Consider the following 22,413-nt stretch of genomic DNA (forward strand, 5'->3'; position numbering starts at 1 on the left):
TAGAAAAATCTGTGAACAAATGCTCGTTCCATCGCTCCACCCATTAGTGAGAAGTGGACCCTTTATTCTTGATTACTGGGTGTCCCTTTCTCGTGATCCGGGGGGTCCCATTTTTATTGACCTAACATTTGGAAATCCTTAAATCCATCAGCAAAAACCATCCAGATCTTAGTTACCCGCTGTACCAATAATACACGTGAAAGGTCGAGGAATTAGAATGACCTTGTCGGTATGGAAATATTACTTCCTGGTCAATGAAATAAAACGCTTTGGGTCTTTGTGGGAAACTGTTGTGCATTCCTTGTTCCCCAGCAATGACGGTGTTAAGCAGTTTACCCTTGGCCAGGCATGTCCCTTTGATGTCTATTGAAGTCCTGCATTTCAGGGATGTGAGGGGACTAGGCTTGTAATCCCCTTTACAGATCAATGAGTCATCCAGCTGCCATCCAAAATACAGTATATGTGCACCACATAGGAGGGCGAGGCGGGTTCTTTCGGAGAGGGACTCGTGCCTGGTGGTTCTGTCCTCCATGCTCCTGGCACAGAGGTAAGTGGACGTCTACTACCTCTATTATTGTTACCTGCGTCCTACACAATACATGTCACTTATACAGGCAGTCCCCGGGTTACATACAAGATAGGGTCTTTAGGTTTGTTCTTAAGTTGAATTTGTATGTAAGTCGGAACTGTATATTTTATCATTGTAATCCCAGCAAGAACTTTTTTGGTCTCTGTGACAATTGGATTTTAAAAATGTTGGGTTGTCATAAGAATCCAAATTAACACTAAAGCTTCATTACAGACGCCTGTGATAACTGTTACCGCTGATCATTGTAGCCTAGGACTAAAGTACAATAAATTACCAATATCCAGTGGTCCGTTTGTAACTAGGGGTCGTATGTAAATCGAGTGTTCTTAAGTAGGGGACCGTCTGTACTAGTGCTACATTTATACTGCACTTCATGTATTGCTTTCAGGCTTTGTTCACACTTACCCATAAATCACATGCACTTACAAAGTATTAGATTTCATCCCTTTTATATGTAGCGCTTACTCCTGTATTTACTAAGGGGGATATTAGTATTAGGATTATGCACAGGGTTACACAGGTTTGTTCTTAAGTTGAATTTGTATGTAAGTCGAAACTGTATATTTTATAATTGTAGATCCAGACAAAAAAAATGTATTACCACAGTGACAATTGTAACTTTTTTGCTGTAATGGGACCAATGATTATAAATAAATCTTCATTACAGACACCTTACAGCTGATCATTGCAGTCTGGGACTATAGTAACACCCAGAGAGCTTCACCAGAGGTCACAGTGGGCAGAGGGGTCCGTCTGTAACTAAGGGTCATCTGTAAGTCAGGTGTCCTTAAGTAGGGGACTGCCTGAATATGTCTTCTATATACAGGTGAAAACTTGTGACACACAAGGAGTTTTCCTCACTTTTTTTAGGTGCAGTGTTTTTTTATTTAAACGAAAGCCAGGAGGGGGTTAATAAAGAATAAGGCCGCGGTCACACGTACCGCTAGGCGTCCGTCATAACGCAACGCTAGTGCACAGGGGGAGGTCCTCGGAGCGAACGCACATGCGTTTCCAGATAAATGCATGCGATCAGCTTAACAATCGCATGCGTTTCCCTGGAAACGCATGTGCGTTCGGGCCGAGGACCTCCCCCTGTGCGCTAGCGTTGCGTTATGACGGACGCCTAGCGGTACATGTGACCGCGGCCTAAGAAGGATTTATGCTGCTTCTTGCCACTAAATCCAAAAATCAAAAAGGTAAGGAAAACTTAAAAAGGTCATGGCTTTCCCCAGGTTTTTTGGTGATTTTTTTTTTGCTGCGCTTTGTGCGCCATATTTATGAAGTATAGCTGCCACAATATAGCTGCTTTTGCGATACTCACACCTTTTTTTTCGGTCGCAGTTTCCTACACTTCTAGAAACAGGTTCAAACCCGCCAAATGTGTGTATAACATACAAAAGCATGTTTTCAGTCTGTTTAAAAAACGGTCCAAAAACGTCCCGCGTGGCAGCGCCCTTAAATACACGATTTTTGGCAGACAAACAGACCATCTGCTCTACCAAGTTCTATTTCCCCTTTATGAACGTGGAGTCCATTCAGACCCTTTTCGGTTCTGCGCCAATTCATTAAGCCCTTGCTCTAAAAACTTACATCTAAGCCTAAATTACTGCACAATTTGTGCACCAAAATAGTGGACCCTGAGACACTATTAGTGAATGTGTGTCCTTAGCTGTAGGTTTGGTCTTTGGTGTGTATGGTAATTCTCACTCACCTACAGATATAGTAGAGATTATGTACACTACTATAATTGTAGTGTAATACTATAGCATAATAATGGCTCCCATCGTGCCACAGAGAGTTACAGGGGGGGTTTCAGATGAAACAAAACCTTGCATTCTCTTTAGCGCTCTGTGTATGAACCTATGGCCACCGTAAGGTGGAGCTCACACAGGACGGCTCCTCTATTACATTTCCACCAGAAAAGATCTGTAGGGATTTCTAGAAAGGATCCCCACAGCTAATAATGTGTGAGATATAGCTGAGATATAGCGGTCCTGCAGCTGTATCCCCTCTAGAATTGCTGCACGTGTTTTATTGTTTTCCACCTTTTCATTGTAAAGTGAACGCGCGCCACAATTCATTAATCTAGCGCCCCCTGCCTTCTCTACAGGCAAAAGGCACATACTGCACGTTCAGTTGGGTGAGAACAAATATTGGAGAGATCTTTAACTTCTCTTTTGTTAAAGGACATCTACCACCAGGATGAAGGATTGTAAACCAAGTACACTGACATACAGGTGTGCGCCCCCTCTGGCAGCATCTGCTCTTCTTTAAGCCTCTTGGTTTTTACAATAAAAGCCTTTGAAAATTATGCAAATTGCCTGAGGGGCTCAGGGGTCCATAGTTGTTAATGGAGCCTGGAGCCCCTCAGACTAATTTGCATAATTTTAAAGCATTTTTTTCCTTAAATACAAGGAGCTCAAAAAAGAGCGGATCCTACCACTGTGCTTGGTTTACAGTCCTTCATCCTGGTGGTCAAAACTCCACTCCTGTAAAACTGACCGTGTGAACGCACCCTCACATTGGAACAGTTTTTTGAAAATGCATCTGCTTTTGTCTGGTTTTCCCAATTATCTTAATTAAAAACGGACAAAAACACATGCGTTTTTTAACGGACTGAAAATGTACATTTGTTAACATGTGTTAACACATGATCTAAAAAAACCACATGTGTTAACGCATTGCTAACGCATGTATTAACATTGTATTTACAATGCGTTTTGTAAATGCAAATGTTAACAGTAATGTAATTAGGCAAATCCCCTCTCCTCAGCTGTTGTGCGTTCAGGCCGAGGACCTCCCCCTGTGCGCTAGCGTCGCGTTATGAACGGACGCCTAGCGGTACGTGTGATCGCGGCCCTACTTGCAACTTTTGAAGCCAAATTTTAAGGGTGAAGACACACGTGGCGTTTTTGGGCCGTTTTTAGTGCGTTTTCAGATTGTAAAAAACGCATGCGTTTTTGATAGGTTTGACCAATTATCTTAATTCAAACTGGTCAAAAACGCATGCATTTTCTAACGCATGCGTTTTTTCAGAGCTGAAAAGGCTCTACTAAAAACGTCCCTAAAACGGCAAAGACACAAGTGGCGTTTTTAGGGTGAAGACACACATGGTGTTTTTGGGCCGTTTTTGGGCTGTTTTTACTAAGTGCGTTTTCAGATCGTTAAAAACGCATGCGTTAAAAAACGCGTCTTTTTTAAAAACGCATGCGTTTTTTGAAACAGCATGCGTTTTTGTCCGTTTTTCCGAAATTGCGCAATGAAAAACACATGCGTTTTTAAGGATCTGAAAACGCACTTAGTAAAAACGGCCCAAAAACGCCATGTGTGTCTTCACCCGTAGGCCGGCGCCACCGGGCAAACGCAGACAAAGTCGCGCCCACCGGGGCGGGCCTCGGCTCGATCGCATCGGCGTTTCTATGGAAACGCCTGCGATCGGGAACGAGCGGCCGGTGTTTCGCGTTAAATTAAAAACGGCCCAAAAACGGCACGTGTGTCTTCACCCTTAGGCCATGTTCACACGTCGTGTTTTGGCCTGCGTTTTCATTGCATTTGAAACACATTACCACAGCTGAGGAGAGGTGATTTGCCTAATTACATTACTGTTTACCTTTGTTAACGCTATGTTAACACACGCGTTGACAAAATGCACACGTTAACATAGTGTTTACATGCATTTTGTAAACGCAAAATGTAAATAGTAGTGTAATTAGGCAAATCACCTCTCCTGAATGCTGGTGCCACACGCACCGCTTTGTCTGCGTTTGAAAACGCAAACAAAGCCGCGCCTACAGGGGCGGGCCGCGGCCCAATCGCATCGGAGTTCCTATGGAAACGCCTGCGATCGGGAACGAGCCGCCGGTGTTTTGCGTTTTCAAACACAGAGAAAGTGGTGCTTGTGGCACCGTCCGAAGTGTTGTAATGTGTTTCAAACAAAAGGTTTTTCAAACAAAAGTGGGAGGGCGTTTGGCCAAATCGAATATACGTTTGCATGAAACGCATGCATTTCAGGCAGACCCCCCTCCCACATTTTGAACGCGTTTTAAAAACGCAAAGAAAATGGCCCGTGGGAGACTGTCCTCCGTGTTGGGTTCTATAAACCTCCTCCTCTATTGTGATCTCCTGATAAACCATTCAGGGCTCCAGGTGCAGTTACTTATTTTCTCTGCTACTCCCAACACCTGGGATGGTCCATGGATGGAGGAGCTTGGCCTAATCTTCCCCATTTAGACTCCAGGCCACATTTCAGAGGTGTTCAAGAACCGGACTAGGAAACTGTGCACTCTCTAAATGCACAGACCCACACAAGACAGGGGTCCAGGTTGTTCTACGTTCTTTCTCCCAGGACTTTGGCAGTGACTGTCTGACTCTAGGTTCCTCTTGACAGGCCTGTAACTGAGAAAAAGCAACAAGCACAGTATGATGCTGATAGGGTGCCTCCTGGTTTTACTCACCATGAATCAAGTGATGCCTCAGGCCAAACGCGGTAACAAAGTTGGTTTAAGGACTTCACATCAAGGTAGAGAAAGTCTCCAGCCAGGTGTTGAGGTGCCGTCCATTGTCCCTGGAGTGTCTTCTATGAACATCTCTTTACTGGAACAGAGTCTGATTCCGACAAGAAGTCCATTGTTGGTTCCATCCACTGAGCAGAAAACATCTGATGATATGAGGCTTCATCTGCTGAAGAACACCCTGGTGACCTGCAATGATGGAACCACAGCAGGGTAAGCTCCTGCAGAGAGCAGCTGGCCATGAGGATGAATGCGATGACTTAGCTTCTCCCTTTCACACTCACAGGTATTATATACGAGAAGCCAAGGGCAGCAAACGATGGATAATATTCCTTGAAGGTATTGTCTCTTCACTTTTAGCTCCTCCTACCTAAAACCTTCTTATATTATCACTAATTTTTAATTTTTTTTTTTTTAATTTTCCCTTTAAACAGGCGGCTGGTGTTGTTACAGCAAAGAAACTTGTGATGTCCGATACAAGAACGCCAAGCGTCTGATGAGCTCCTCAGACTGGCCAAAAAGCAGGAGGGGTAAGTGACTTATTTGACAGGGAATTTACAAATTGCTGATTTGGTCGGAATGTGAACTGGGCCTTAGGGTGATGCCACACATGGTGTTTTGAACACGTTTTTAAGCAGTCCGTTAAAAAAACGCATGCGTTTTTGACCAGTTTTAATTAAGATAATTGGTCAAACCTGTCAAAAACGGATGCATTTTCAAATAACGCATGCATTTTTTTTTAAACTGACTGTTTAAAAACTGCATAAAAACACGTTCAAAACGCCACGTGTGCCATCACCCTTAGGCCGGTGGTACATGTGGCATTTTTAACCTGTTTTTGGGCCGTTTTTAAGCAGTCCGTTCAAAAATGCATGCTTTTTTGACCGGTTTTACCAATAATCTTAATTAAAACCGGTGAAAAACAGATGCGTTTTAAAAAGACGCATGCTTTTTTTTTTTTTTTTTGAAGGGCTGCTTAAAAACGGCCAAAAAACGGGTGTGCCAACGGCCGAACATGGGGGAGGCAAGAAGGGATGGAATGACCATCGCCCCCACTATCTTTAGTATGGATCAGCAAAAATACATTTAAAATAAATACTATAAATAATGATGATTACTACAATCTCCTTGTTGTTGACAGGCACAGGAATTTTATCTTCCCGACAGGATGAGAATCCTCATTGGTGGAATCTAAATGCAGTGTAAGTTTAGTCTGAGACTGAATCTTGGGGAAGAAGTAACATATAAATCCAAAAAAATACTGAAAGTGTGAATTGTTGTGCACAAAGATTCCACTAGAATGGGACGGCTTTGTGCGATGCGCAACCAGTTATGTGAATGAGACCTTAGGTCAATGCTTAGTTGGGTGATGTATGTATGACTCATTCGGAGACTCAAAGGAGATCAACATGTATTGTGTGTGATATATATTACTATACTGCGTCTGGCGAAAAACAGGTTTTATCACCAGAGGTGACGGGGCTTCTTTACTATGAGAACTGTGAGGGCGCATTCACACGATTGTGTTGCGTTTTTGACGCATTCCACTGGCTTCAACCTTGATCGCATGCTGAGGTTAAACTGAGTTTTAGCAGATGCAGTGGAAACACAATGTAACCTTAGCATGTAATCAAGGCTGAAGCCAGTGGAATGCGTCAAAAACGCAACACAATCGTGTGAATGCGCCCTAAATCTGTGGAATAGCCTGCCTCAGGCGCTAGCCTTTTAACATCTAAATAACATTGATGGTTTTGTTATCTAGAATTGTCCCCTAAATCCCTTCCCTTACTTGGTTGAACTTGATAGACATGTGTGTTTTAAACTGATACTATGAACATAGAAGACATACAGTCTCCAGCTTTAATCCCCAGAAGAGAAATGACGCACAGAGCCTTAGTAACCTTTCCATTAAACCCTGAGGCTGCGTTTTCATGTGTCCTTTTTGATGAATCTTTAAACGCATCCAAAATACTAGTGGTAGGGGGATGGGTCAAACTCCCTCCTACTTGTATTTTGGATGTGTTAAAGGCAACAAAAACGGCACATGGGAACCCACCTTTAGGCACCAACAATGCTAATGTACGTGGATTAGGCTTTGCCCAATCGCTTATCAGGTACTCATTACTGATCACGTGATCAGCCAAGCCCCGCCCTGTTCCATCTGGATTGGTCTTTAAACGTATGAATGCAGCCTGAATAATTTTATTCATTACATCATATACCTTAGCCAATTTTAGGACAAGTTTTAGTTAATACTTTCTCCCTCTTTTCTACAGTTTTGTACCATATTGCTCAAGTGATGTCTGGAGTGGAAACGTATCCAAATCCCGGAACGGTACAGTTTCTTTTCAGATTTTAAAGTGAACTTGTTAAAGAGAATCTACAATTGTATGGTCCATGATGTGTTATATGTTTAAAACCTAATGACTCAATATATAATGTATTGTTACAAGTGTGATATTACACAGTTATTATATTGTCTGAGGCCCCTTTAATCCACCATCGCAATCCAGCATGATACAGCAGGGACATTACTCATAGATCCAGGCACCGGGACTCTGGTAATCTTCTTATATTTCTTATCCATGGCCTCTATCCTTCTAAAAATCAACTTTTTAACATTATGCTAATGAGCCAGAAGGGCTTCTGGGGGTGAACTGATGCTTCATGCTTTAACTTTACAGGCTGTTACACTGTTTAGGAGCATTTCATGTATTCTGAATAAAACTTCATCTGCTGCAGTGAGATTACATCAGGCAGAGGGAAGGAGGGGGGAGGAGGCTCTGAGGAAGCTGCAGCATGGAGGTGCTCTGGTAACTTCCCCCATAATTTTAGAAGTTGATTTAAGAAAGAAGGCCATGGATAACAAATATAACAAGATTACCACAGTCACTGTGCCAGGTTTATTATGATGGATTTTGATGGTAGATTTCTTGCAGTTGGCTGGATAGGATAGTGATAGAAGTTCTGTGATGTAAATGCTTGCGCGATTTAAAAGTAAAATTGTGGAGGAAATGCAGTGCGCCAAAAATTATGCAAACATACCACAATGTTGGCACCGTTGTCTGGCGTCAACTAGATCAATTAATAGAAGATGCAAATTATGACTCCATATTCTAAAACTACACCAGATTTTCATCCTGCATCAGACACGGTGATAAGTGTGGCACAGCATAACACTGCGTAAACTTTTGTTAAATCTTCCCCAATGAGTTTCCTGACTATTGCACCCATGTGCAAAGATTAAGGCTGAATTCACACAACCGTTGGGGGACATATATATGTCCCCCGTAGGCTGGCAATGGGCGCACAGCGCTCTACGGTGCAGTACACGTGCGGTGTGCAATATATCTCTATGGAGAGGGGGCGCGCACCCCCTCCTCTCCGTTGCTCCGCCATGTGTGTGAATGTAGCCTAAAAGTGAGATTGCTTCATTCACATACAGTGATGGGGAGAGTCACGATTACCCCGCCCACACACTGTGATTGACGGAAGGGGGAGGTCCTGATTTCCCCATAACCCCACCCTCACTCCTGCTATTAGAGCTAGTCAATCTGTGCTTAAAGGGCATGTACCACCAGGATGAAAGGCTGTGCATGCAAATGAGCCTGAGGGGCTCCAAGTCCCATTAACACCTATAGAGCCCCTCAGGCTTATTTGCATACAGTCTGTCATCCTGGTGGTATATGCCCTTTAAGACGGAAAGCAGGACTTTCAAGGGTTTTAAATTTGAACAAGACTGTACAATCTAAAATATACAGAAAATGTGAACTGATGTATTTCACTATATAGATTATGTTAATTAGCAAACTTGATTTTATCTTCTTAAAATAACTTTCCTTTTCTGCAGATTATGCGTTTATGGGATCAGTGATTATACAGCAGGTGATTCGTGAATTGGTTCCAAAAGGCATTAAACAGGCAAAAACAGTTATTTTAGCCGGGTCCAGGTAAATTCTCTTAATATTTTATGCTTTCCTGTATTATCCTATTATATACACTGGGTGGCTATCGTATACACAATATGTTTTATGTGACTGATGTATTGCACTGTAAGATATTTTTGTGTTGTATATGAAGCGATAAATATTACAGGAGCAGACAGTAATAGAATTAGGATTTGCTCCCTTTGAACCCAGGTACATGGACTGCCATACTATACCACTAGGTGGCAGTATACTACATGCTTAGAAATAATACCACTTCAACACATTGGAAAGTTGGCCTGTAATTCCCTAATATACGATGTGACTATTATGTGAATCACTTTTTATACATAAGTAGAAAATGTATCCCACTTTAGGAAGGTTGGTGTCCCCCAGAAACTTATTCTGCAATCTAGTAGTAGGTATTATATCTTGCATTCTATTAATATTGATGGACTACTCTTAGCTTAGGTGATTGAAATCCGTAAAGGGTCTTCATTGAAATCTTCAGGTTTTACACCACATTGGAAACTATGGGAGGAGGGGGGGGGGGACTCATTGACTTTTAGAGGAAAACTAGCTTTTTATTTTTCTTGCTACACCTTTTGCGCCATATTTATGAAGTGTCGGGTCCAAAATATTGGTGCTTTTCCAACGCTCACAAACTATTCTTTTTATTTGGACGCACAATTTGGGTGAAACTTGGGAATCTGAAACTTTACCTGCACATCCAAGTTTTCCGACGCAATTTTTGGCGCACACTTACAACTCCATTGACCAGCTTTTTGCATTTCTTTCACCTTCATGAATGACAGTTCTAACCCTTTTTCGGTCCTGTGCACATTCATTAACCCCTTGAGCCGCAATCTAACATCCCAGTGAAAAATTATAGCACAAATCATGCAGAAAAAAGAGAAACATTTTATGGTGCTGTGTTTTGGGAGCAGTGGGGAAGGATGTTAAATTCCCTCTGACAGCAATCCTCAGGAAATTTTATTAATTTAACCCCTTAGCGCTCTGCGCCGTAGCTGTACTGCGCTGAGTCCCGCGATTAGCGCTCAGCGCAGTACAGCTACTGCGCAGAGATGATGCTGGTTCAGCGCTGCATAGCAGCCGAACCGGCATCGTTAGCCGCGGGGTTTCAGCGGTAATTTACCGCTGACATCCCCGGCTAACACCCGCGGTCGGAGTGGGCTCCGATCGCGGGTGTTTAACCCGTTAAATGCCGCTGTCAACGCGACCGCGGCATTTAACATGCCTTCTGGGGGTCTTTACCCCACGATCGCCCCCAACCCCCCCCCCCCGGCACCGTTTTCCCGCTGTTTTGGCTCCTCTGGGGTCCGATCGGGACCCCAGAGAAGCCTGGAGGGTTTACCTTTAAGATGGCGTCTGTGACGTCATCTTAAAGGCAAAGTGTCAGCCTATGCATCTGCATAGGCTGGCACTGATAACACCCTGGCATAGGCTGGCACTCATAATACCCTGCAATACATTAGTATTGCAGAGTATTATCAAGAACAAGCAATCAGATGATTGCTTGTTCATATCCCATGGTGGATCATGTAAAAAAATGTAAAAAATGTTTTTCAATAAAAACTTACTTTATAAATCACTAAAAATGCCCATAAGCCCCAAAACATATAAAGAGACATATAACGCTCAAAAAAGTCTAAATCATAACAAAAACCCCACATATATAGTATCACCGCGTCCGTAACAATCCATAGAATAAAACTAAATAACTATTGAACCCATATGATGAACGCCGTAAAAAAAAGTCAAAAACCCGCCAAAAAATATGATTTTTACCTATTATATCCCACTAAAAATGCAATAAAAAGTGATCAACAAAACATATGTACTCCAGAATGATATTGTTGCAAAGAACAACATGTCCCGCAAAAAACAAGCCATCAACCAGCTCTGTAGCCAAAAACGTAACAATGTTATGCCACTTGGAAGACAGTGATGCAAAAATGATTTGGCAAATTTAGTAAAACGTAAGAAAAAATATTCATGTCTGGTATCCCCGTAATCGTATCGACCCATAGAATAAAGATAACATGATTATTAGGCTATACGGTGAACACGAAAAAAAAAAAAAGTTAAAAAATCCAGTACAGAATTGATGCTTTTCTACTCATGACCTCAAAAAAAAAGTTCCTAAATTTTCAACAATGGGTGATACCAACCCCAAAATGGTAACAATGGAAAAAGCATCTCATCGCGCAAAAAAAATGCCGTCACATGGCCCAAATAACGGAAAAGCGAAAATTTTATAGCCTTCAAAAGGGGGCAACGAGAAAACTAAAATCCTGGCAGCTGCAGGGTGCTCCTTCCCTTCTGCGCCTCGCTGTGCCCCCATAACACAAGTAATGTCCACATGTGGGGGGTCGCTGCACTCAGGGGAAATTGTAGAACAAATTGTATGGTGAGTTTTCTCTTTTTCTTTTGGAAATGTGTAAATTTTAGGGCTAAATGAACGTATAACCGACAAAATTTGACCATTCTAAATTTCACCGCCATTTTGATTCAATTACTATGAAGATCTCAAGGGGTTAACAATCTTTGTAAATGCTGTTTCTGATAGTTTGAGGGGTGCAGATTTGAAAATGGGTTGGTTATATAGGGGGTTTTGTTGCTAAATATGTAAAATTTGACTTCAAACAGTATTTATCCCCAAAATAGTCAATTCCGAAAATACGGAAAATCGCTATTCGATTTGTAGGCCGCGTGACGTCAAAATAAATTATCCAAACATTTCAAAAATTATGAAAATGTAAAGTAGACAAATGGGAAATGTTATTCTGCAAGTTATTTAGGTGGTAAATCTATCTGCCTGAAAACGCGGTGATTTTGAATTTCGAAAATGGCAAATTTTTCTAAAAATTCATCATTTTTTTTTCTTTTTTTTTTTGTAAATAAACGCAAAACTTATCAGCCAAAATTTACCACTAAAATGAAGTACAACATGTGGGGAAAAAACTGTGTTCAAAAGTTATTACCACAGGAAGAGACACTGGTCAAATTTAAAAAAAAAAGTTGCGAGCCTTAACCTGCAAACAGGCTGCGTCCTTAAGGGGTTAAAAATTCTGAAACCCTCTTTTATAGGGAATGTACCAAATGTTATGGGGGAAAATAAGATAATTAGTGGGGGTCAGACAGCGGGAAACCCCTACTAATCACAAGAACGGGACCCCCAGCGATTTCGGGAATGTCAAATTCTCATCCTGTCGGTATATTAAATTGTATGCAAGTATCAGAAATTGCTGAGCATAACGCTTGGATATCTCTTGCACTCCAACACTATGAAATTGGGAGTCCTGGAGCGCTGTGCTTACCACTTTCTGACCATCCTTTATAACTGTATGGATCCCATTCTCTGGATTGTTGGGGGTCCTGTTTTCGTGATCAGTGTAGGGACCTGCAGACAAATCCTCACCTATCAGCTTGTTATGCCCTATCCTGTGGACAAGGGGTGACTGAAATAGTTGCTTGGCACAGCCCCTTTAATGGAATATCCCAAAAATTACGGCCAAAGTACAGTTCAGATTGTATACTGATGCCACATCTCTACTTCCATGTGTTTGCACTTCCTCCTACAAGCATAAAACCATGACTTTTATTAAACCTGATAGTAGGTTGTGTTACGTTCACCGCCCACACTAATAGTTATCCATTATACGAGAACCAACAAAGGCGACTTTCTCAGGTCAGCCTTGGAGTCCAGATACTGTGCTCCTTCAATGCTTCTATCTGCTTGATAAGACGGGAGGAGGTGGATTGATGTGTATGCGGATGATTCCAGATAGATTCCATAAATATAAAATCACATATCTTTTCTCGATCTGGGTGATATTACAGCTTATTACAACTTTGGAGAACTACAAATATGACACTCCTTCAGGTAATGGTGTTCATAGTAAAGTTCTCTGATAATATCTGTGTTGGTGTATGAATATTATAGCTCCTACAAGTCTGGAATTCACTTCCTACATATGATACTGGAATAATTGGAGAATGTGTCCCTTCTGTCTGCTTTCAATCTGCGGATTTTAGAACTTTGGAGGACCTTCAAAGGTTCTGAAATGGCTCTTGTGTACATGTATATTGAGAGCAGGAACAGATGTAAAAGTATTTCACGGGCAAAGGTCCTTCTCTGTATAACATTTGGTGGTTGGTTTGGGTGGCCATGGGCCCCCTAAAAGCCTTGAGCCCCAGGCTACCACCCAAACTGCCTATATTATAATAGCTCCTGCACCCTGATCAGAAGTTTAGGAGGCAATGGTCCCATGTCATAAATAATCATGCATGATGGAACTGTTATTGAGTATACAATGGGCCCAGAATTCTGTAAAGGGACAAAACCAACTACTACTATTCTATCAGGTTCCAAGGCTTGGGTGTTACAAGGATCTCTGCACCCCCTCCGTGATCTATGACTTAAAGATGAGTGGATCCATGTCCTGTTCAATGTCCTCCATTCAGCAGCTCCTCCTGACCCGGACATGCTGCTTGACGGGCCTCTAGCAACTCGGTATGGCTGAAATTGGCCATGTGAACACACCAGACAATCACAGCCATGCCTAGTTGCTAGGTATGTGAAGCTCTGCAGCTAATTGAGCAACACAGGTTAGTTGGTGCTGTGGAACAGAACTTAAAGTTCGGGTCTACTCGTTTCTACTCGTTTCTATAATCTGTTAACGACTCCAGGCTGGGAAATTAAGAGAATGATCTTCTAGTAAAGACCATTGCCCACGAGTTTGATCTGAGAATCTTTGCCCAGTTTACTGATTCTAGGTTTAGTGTTGAAAATTTTGAGTTTCTGATTGAAATTGCTCATAGGCAATGGGTTTGGAGGAGTATTTCAATGGCTGGAGCTGTAAAGGTTTTCTGCAGAGTCAAAGATTGACATAAAAAAAGTATATACTGTATTATAAATTCTGAATAGTCACAGTTGGGACCTGTGCTAGAACCATTATAGTTTTAAGTTAAAAAAAAAATTTGAGAACTGACTTTTTTGACTGAGACTGAATAATTTTAATTAAAACCAGTCAGTTTTGTAGCGTTCTGTCTGTCTTCATGTGTTCTAGTGCTGGAGGTACTGGAGTCTTGATCAACCTTGACCGGGTGGCTTCTTTAGTAGAAGAGATGACGGCTGATACTGTGCAGGTCCGAGGTCTAGTGGATTCTGGATGGTTCCTTGAGACTAAACATGGAAAATCGGACTGTATGGATGGAGCCGCTTGTGCGCTGACTGATGCCATTAAAAAAGGCTTAAAGTAAGTAAATGGTGTAAAGTAGACAGGATATTGTAGTTTTCTACCATCACAGGTGTAGGAATAGTAGTCAGATATAAGAAGTGCACTAGGGCGAGTTGTCATCAGTCTCTGTAAAACTCTCTACTGTTATTACACAGGGGCCCTATGCTTTGTATTTGTTAAGGATTTGGGATGAGATGTACAGATATAATGTACTTGCTAATATGTTATCTATTCTATATTGTATCTGTCTGTATAATGTTTCTATGCAGACTATGGAACGGCACCCTCCCAGAGAAGTGTAGGCAGCAATTTAAGAAGGAGGATGAGTGGCAGTGCTTCTATGGACCCAAATCCTACACTTCCATGAAAAGTAAGTATCTGGGAACATTCTTTTGGAAGAGGAAGAAGTATTTGAGCAGGGCTATCAAATCAAACTCAGGAGCCAGGTAGCAAAACTTGAAACGGGGCCCCCCAAATGTTACTGGTAGATCTCCTCTTCCACTGTATAGGAGGGAGTTGTTTGGATCTGGTTGTATCATCTACAATATGTTTAGCTATGTGCCAATCCCACCCACTCCTTCCTAAGGTAACTTTGTGATTGCTTTATCTTAGTGTGTGTGTGTGTGTGTGTGTGTGTATGTGTGTATATGTATCTCTTCTGTACAAGACGGTAGCATGAGAAGGTATCTCCTACCAGTTCTGGAGGAGGACTAAATGGGAAGAGACTGAACACAACGTTGGGAAATGAGTTTCCTAAAGAAAGGTTTTTAGAACATGTTTGAAACATTAAGAAGTTAAGTATTAAATCTGATTGTCCAGGGTAGAGCATTCCAGAGGACTGGTGCAGCTCAGGTGGAGTCCTGCAGATGGAAGTGGAAGGTTCGGAGTAAAGGAGACAATATTCTTAAATCAGTAGTAGAATACGCCAGGCTGGACAATGGACTAATATGAGGAAGGAGAAATGGAGGGGTGCGGCACAGTGCAGAACTTTTTGGATGAGGGAGATTAGTTTAAATTGCATGCGGAAGGTGATGGGCAAGTTTTCACCTACTTCAAAACGTGAAATCTTATGGCTGCACTTCCCGTTGTCCTTTAAAGAAAATCTACCATCAAAATCCATCATAAGCCAGGCACACTTAATCATAAGAAGATTCCTACAGTCACGGAGCCTCCACTTTTAAAATTATGCTAATGTACCTGAAGGGCTTCCGGGGGTGTTCTTGGAGCCCCTCAGTCAGAAGATTACCATGGTCGTGATGCCTGGATATATGAGTAAATGTGCCTGGTTTATTATGCTTCATTTTGATAGCATTTCTGAGTCAGATTTTGTTCAACAAAAAGATCCCAGAAACTACTAATATAAGAGCATGGAGCAAAAAAAGTAATTTCTAACCACCTAATTTCCTCGTATATTTGGCCATTTTGTATGTTGCGGATGGAAATCCTCTTCAGTGGTTTTATAGTATTTTCCAGTATTAAGTCTAGTTTTCTTTTGAGAAAATATAATTATTGTCTAATATAGTTTCCAATGTTTTGTGCAGTTTAATTAATGTAATTTCTTCATTAGGAGTGAAAGCATTGCATTGATTCCATGATGTAGAAAGCTTTTAGACACTTGTTTGGGGGTTTTGGGCTTTAAAAGCCAAACAACCTAATGGAGGATTTACATGCAGTGTATTGTTATCTGCAGCAGAAACCTGAAGAGTATGTGGCGTTATTGCTGTAGATGTAATGGCAGATGGCATTGGCCTAATGATACTACATTTACACCCAGGGTCGGCTCCAGGTTTCAGTAGAGCCTCAGTGGGCTCCTCACATGGCTGTATTAAAAATTCAGAAATAAAAAGTCTATATACATCCCCTCATGGCTATTTTATATAAGCCCCTCTCACCCTTATGGATTCCTACTGTAGAGCCTTATGGTGGCCCCCTAGCAACTCTGGCCCCGGGACTTGCCTAGGTATGCTCGGTGTTGGCGCCGACCCTGTTTACACCCAAGGTCCTTCCAAAACAATCGTTGTACCATGTAGAGACCTTTTAACAGGAGCAGAAACCTACATTTATGGCCACAAAACAATGAAAACTAATCCAATCCTCTCGTTAAGATTATGTAAATCAGCCTTTCAGAGGAGGCGGGCCTTGTCCTAAGACTGCATGTGTACGCTTGCTGCTCTTTGGCTTTGAATTAGTGGTTGGTTTATGCGGCCTGTGTACAATCCGTTTCTGTGCGTCATCCGTGTGATAGATCCTTTGTGATAGAGATGGTTTGCAAGTCATCTGTTTTTGCGTATAGGGAAAAAAAAAAAATGCTGGCAAATGTTGTCACTAGTTTGTTTCACCCTCTTGAAGGGTAGGAAATAATCCACCAATACGGACAACGTATGGAGGATACCTGTGCGTTATCTGTGTGTGAGACACATAGAAGTATAATATCGTATCTGATAGGGCAGCGATGGCGAACCTATGGCATGTGTGCCACAGATGGCATGCGAAGCCGTTTCTGTTGGCACGCGTACCATCGCCGGTAAGCCGCTGCCCGTAAAAATTTGTCTATGTGAGCGGCGGAAGTACGCGCCGCTCCATAGACAGAACCGCAGTGTTTTCGCGCATGCGCAGTAATTATCGCTGACTGACAGGGAGCGCTGACTGAATTTCCGCTCCCTTAGAACCAGGGGTGCACCTGCGCCCGCCGTCCATGCTGCCTCCCGCCAGTCCGCCTATGCTGACGCCGGAAATCTGCGCCCGCCTGGCAAATCCTCTTTCCCGCTCCGCTCTGCTCCCTCCCGGTCCGCTCCCTCCCCTTTCGCTCCGCTCTGCTCTGTCCCGGTCCGCTCCGCACTGCTCTGCTCCCTCTGTCCCGTTCCGCTCTGTAGCCCCCCTATCCTTTGCTCTGTAGCCCTCCGCTCCGTAGCCCCCCTCTCCTTTGCTCCGTAGCCCTCCGCTCCGTAGCCCCCTTCTCCTCTGCTCAGCTCCCCAACCTCCGCTCCAGGTTGTAGTGCAGAGTGCATACAGCGTAACCTGCATGCATTCCTGGAGAACCTTCCTGTAGAATAAAAGAAAATAAAGTTTATCTGTGTATATATATGTATGTGATGTGTATATGTTATGTGTATATTATATATGCATGCATGCATTTTATACTACATGGCGACAAGTTGTATGCATTTTATACTACAAAGCGGTACGCTGTTGATAGTGTTTTTATTGTTATACAAAAGATTGTAACGTTTGAGCTATGTTTTCTTAATTAAAACCTTGTTATTCAAGTTAAATTTTTGTGTTGGCACTTTGCTTCAAGTCAAAAGGGTTTGGGTTGCATTTTGGGCCTCTAAAAGGTTCGCCATCACTGTGATAGGGGGTCATTTTATTGTTTGCTTTGCGTCTTTTTTTTGGCAGATACAAAGTTTGTTTTTTTTCTTGTGTTTTGCTGCACCTTGGAAGCCATATTTGTTTTATGTGGGTGCCACAGTTTAGCTTCTTTTGTGACACTCATTGTTTTTGTTTGTTTTTTTTTTTTTTTTGGTCGCTTTTTTTTTTTTTTTTTTTTTTCCTGCACTTCTAGTTTCCTGACACACTTTTTGGTGCAAAATTATACAAACAAACAAAGTCTACCAACTTCAAAAGCCCTACTTGAAAGATGCTCATTTGGTGATGCTCAGTTTAACACTGCTAACACTCTTTAAGAACATCCATATGGACTTCCGTATTGATCGGGCTGGTATTCTACAGGCCTGACTTGGTTTTTTATTACCAGCCACATTTATTAGGATGGTATTTTATGAGGAACCACTGATCAATGACTTGCCTATAGCGAACCTTATTGTCATTGTCAAATGTATACATAGATGTATGGTTTTTGGCCCATGCTATGTGACGTGAAATAGAAACCAAGTACTGATTGCCAGAAGACGCCCTTAATACCAGACTACAAATATATATGTAAATGTCTATACTGTATATAGTCTTGTAAAAGTGTATTGTAAAAAAAAAAACCTATAAATTACATGTTACTCCCATAAAGTTTTTTTTTTTTTTTCCTTGCCTCTTTGTTTCCTTGTGCTTATCTTACCATTCACCTTTTGTGGTTTGTTTTGTAGCCCCTATCTTCGTGGTTCAATGGCTCTACGATGTGGAACAGCTAAGAATAGAAAATATCCAGCCGGACTTCCAATTCATGACGGCAAATCAGTGGAACAACATACAAAGCATTGGAAGAGAGCTGAAGAAATCCCTGCGCGAAGTCCCGTAAGAGATGAACCTGTTTCTACATCAAAGCGCTGAAAGAGACTTCACTGGCATTTGGCCATAGTGACACATGTCACCGGCCTGTGCTGAGAGACAAACCTATTACTTAGGGGGGAAAGAAACCATAACATAACAAATAGAAAATAAAATTCTAGAGAAAGAAGCTCTTTGGTCCCTTCAAATGATAAATGGTTACTTACTGCACTCCTGGTGCCTTGTTACATATGCATTAGGCCCCGCTGCACCAAATATCTCTAGTATCTCCCCTTTATACAGGAAACACTAGGAGAGGCCAATCCACCAATCACTGGCTGGGGTTACTGATACCACCAGTGATTGGCTGAGAACTCCCCTAATACTTCCTGTAGTGTCGAGACTCACAGGTAGTGCAGTCCATCAGGAACCGACTGGGGTGTGTATAGTAGGTCAGTAACAATCCATGATTTAATATATTTTAATATATATTTTACTAGCGGCTCTATTAGAAATGTTTTACATTGTAAGCCATTCTAAGGGTATACATAAGATTTTTAGTGACCAGCTAGCTATGAGATCGGAGGTCTGCATAAAAAGAGACTTACAAGCCCTATAAAGAAATCTTCTCGCTTCAAAAATTTTTTGAAAGGTTGTAAGCAATCAAAAAGCATGGCTTTTTTTTCTTTACTAGTTAGAGGGCCCTGCCTGATATTGCAGCTCTATTCCAGTAAAATATATAAAGTGTTTTGACCCTCATAGACAGTCTTTAATTTTGACAAGGCACATCCTTATACACATTAGGTAGTTGATCGATCCTTTGGAAATGGGTAGATTTGGCAAACTTGGCTCTGTCGCATATGGACACGGTTTCCCAAATGTTTGCACCTAATAACATTGTGGCTTATACTCCCCTCTTTCCCTTGTATTTCCAGGGCAGTGTTTGCACCGGCCTGTTTCTCCCATACACTCATCATATCAAGGTGAGAGTCCTTTATATAGTCAAAATATTCTGTATGAAATTTATTTTAAAGCAATCTACCATTTTGTTTTTATTGTGATGCACACATACCTTGAGAATGAGGTAGCTACACTGATGCAGAAACACATCTTGTTTTATCCCTGAGCTGAGTGTTTTTGCGGGGGAAAAAAAATTATAAAATGACCACTTGGTTCAGGGATTAAACAAGATATGTTTCTGCATTAGTGTAGTGACAGCATTCTCAAGGTACGTTCACAATGCATAAAAACAAATTGTAGATTTCCTTTTAAAGGAACACTCTAATTCATTTAGTAATACATGATGCAGTGCCTGAAGGAAGGAGCAGGAATCCTTTTCATCGCATTCCTAAAACCTTGCCTGACCCTTGAGTCCTGCCTCCTCCCTTTTGGGCTCTGCACAAAATAGAATTTGGGAACATCTACTACCAGGATGAAGGATTGTAAACCAAACACCCTGACATACTGGTGTGCACCCCATCTGCTGGCAGAATCTGCTTTTCTTAAAAAAAAAAAAGAAAACTTTAAATATTATGCAAATGATAGACACCTTTAACATAATGGCTGATTTGCATAATTTGTAAAGCCTTTTTTTTTGTTTGTTAAAAAAACAAGGGCATAGGAACTTAGAGTGGATCCTGCTAGAGGGGGCACACACCAGTATGTCAGTGTGCTTGGTTTACAATCCTTCATCCTGGTGGTAGACTGCAGACAAGATATCTGCTAGTTGTCACTCCATGAAGTCAGAAGTAAGGTGTCTGAATACTATGAGGCACATACTCTGGGGCAAGGAATGATCATTACCAATATTTGAGTGGGGAACAATTGCGGTTGCTACAGTTTGCACTGGGAAATTAGGAGTTTTATGCGAACGAGTCAATCTATGTGGTATACGGTTGTGCGGCGCTCATCGGGTAGTGAAATTAGCTCTTAGTCCTGCTCTCCTTTGAAGAGCTAGTTTCCATGTGTCAGTTATAGAAGGTTATTAAAGGGGTTGACCACTCTACCTCATGTTTTTGTAATGTGGGTGGGGGCAGGATAATGGGTAATTTACCAATATACATCTATTAATAGTTCTGCTCCACTTTCCTGATATGAAAAGGGAAGCCTCCTAGTTTTATAAATGTCTTTGACTTCTTTAGCTGCCATTCCAGTCTATAATGGGGAGTGGCCACATATGGAGCTCCATGACAAATCTACCATCCAGGACCTTATACTTGAATTTATTAATACGATCATAAGGGCCTGGAAATGGGGTAATCCGCTATCAGGCCAATTTTTTCCCAATATTTCATTAAACCACATTCTTTCTGTTTTTCTTAGTAATTGGTTGAATTTCCAAGTGAAAGGATTAACGTTATCTCGAGCTCTACAGTGTTGGACAAAGAGCCTTCAAGAACGAAAAGGCCCCAAGACGAACATCCGTGGATGCCACTTTCACTTGATTGATAATTGTCAGTGGCCACATTGTAACCCCACGTGCCCAGCTCTGCACGATCCGGTGACTGGTCAGGAAGTGACCTTATTACAGATGTTCTACAGAATGAGCATTGAAAATCGGAGGAGAGGACAAGAGCCGAAAGGAGACATGAATCAGCTGATGGCTATGTTGAGGAACGGTGGTTAGTTGGGACAATAACATTTTTTTCCCCAAAATTTTAAAGAAGAAAAAAGAGAAACCCATTCAGATAAATTTTCCCTTTTTATGAGACAATATGGGCACCACCTTCTGCTGATACTTTACTGGTTGTTTAAATTATTTCATGGGGTTTCGAAAGGTTTAGGGGCAGTATGTTACATCTGCATTGATCATAGGAAGGGAATGGTAGAGTTTTTGTATATTGGCTGTTTTATTCTGTATCTGTTGTCTTCATTTTATTTACTGACACAGAAGGTAGATGTCCACTGGTCGAGTTTTCTTCATAGGAATCAGTGTTACCAGATGGGCCGCCTCCTCAAAATTCTGATCTTTCGTATGTCAACCATGGCACATGAGATGTCTCTTTGCTCAAACCTATTGAGTGCACATGGGATGACTGCCGTAAAGGAGAAAACAATGAAGGACAAAAGTTATGGACTATCTTAATGTTAAAAATATAAGAAAACTCTTTATGAAGAATCTTGCCTTGGTTCGGATGATCTAGAGATCATCTATTGGCCTACTGTCTTTTAACGTACTCACAGTTGTCAAAATCTTCTTTCGAGAAGTGATCTTAAAAAGAAACCTTTCCTTTACTACTTAGGTTTCCAACTTTGTTTCCCTCCCAGCATGCCCTGGGCCGGTTAGAGCACATTAGGAGCTGTAATCTTGTAGCAGCAGGAGCATCAGAGGTTGTAAACTGCTGTACTGTTTCTGAAGGCCAAAAGGACATTTTTTTTTTTATTTTTTTTTTTTGTAGTCAATGACCCCAATTCTATAGCATTTGGTACAATACAGCTGGATAAAATTTCGTTTTCGTAATCTAGACTTCACTTTTATACTTGACCATTTATGATGCAATATAGATCTTGAGTAGCCCGCCAGACTCTAAATAATTAGGCTGATCTGATCTAATATTCTAAGCCGCCTCAAAGCCCAGCAGATACTTGGGTCTCTTGTCTTGGTGGTTCTTCTCTCATGAATGGTGTTAATGGTAAACTTGCTATTCATTTTAATATATTGTTGAATCTATATTTCTGAATCTTTACCTGTTACTGCTGCCTTTTTTTTTTTTTTTTTTTTTAATTTGCATATTTATTTCTGTTTCTTTTATTACTTGGGATATTGCTATTAAATTGTGAATTAATGAAATGACTTTTATGACCTTCAATAAGATTGATGCCACATTTTTAGTTTGGCTTCTAATTGTATATTGTGTTATATCATATCATATCATATTATAGTATTTGCAGCTTTCGTTTTCGCG

At 41.5% G+C, this 22,413-nt stretch overlaps 1 protein-coding gene across 2 annotated transcripts; it reads left to right on the forward strand.

Moving 5' to 3' along the window:
* The first annotated feature begins 462 nt into the window (after nucleotides 1-462).
* Nucleotides 463-22,306, forward strand: LOC140075120 (palmitoleoyl-protein carboxylesterase notum2-like). 2 transcript variants are annotated; one of them, XM_072120630.1, is made up of 12 exons: nucleotides 463-547; nucleotides 4,977-5,313; nucleotides 5,387-5,439; nucleotides 5,535-5,630; nucleotides 6,242-6,302; nucleotides 7,377-7,435; nucleotides 8,951-9,050; nucleotides 14,120-14,308; nucleotides 14,560-14,660; nucleotides 18,388-18,535; nucleotides 19,444-19,491; nucleotides 20,831-22,306. In XM_072120630.1, the coding sequence occupies exons 2-12, from the start codon at nucleotides 5,009-5,011 to the stop codon at nucleotides 21,132-21,134; spliced, it is 1,464 nt and encodes a 487-aa protein (XP_071976731.1). In that variant the 5' UTR covers nucleotides 463-547; nucleotides 4,977-5,008; the 3' UTR covers nucleotides 21,135-22,306. The 2 variants fall into 2 exon arrangements, with proteins under 2 accessions (XP_071976731.1, XP_071976730.1); XM_072120629.1 differs by lacking the exon at nucleotides 463-547 and having other exon boundaries at nucleotides 4,747-5,313; nucleotides 20,831-22,305.
* The last annotated feature ends 107 nt before the right edge of the window (nucleotides 22,307-22,413 follow it).

The sequence above is a fragment of the Engystomops pustulosus genome, chromosome 8 (genome assembly GCF_040894005.1).
Source record: "Engystomops pustulosus chromosome 8, aEngPut4.maternal, whole genome shotgun sequence".
NCBI lineage: Eukaryota > Metazoa > Chordata > Amphibia > Anura > Leptodactylidae > Engystomops > Engystomops pustulosus.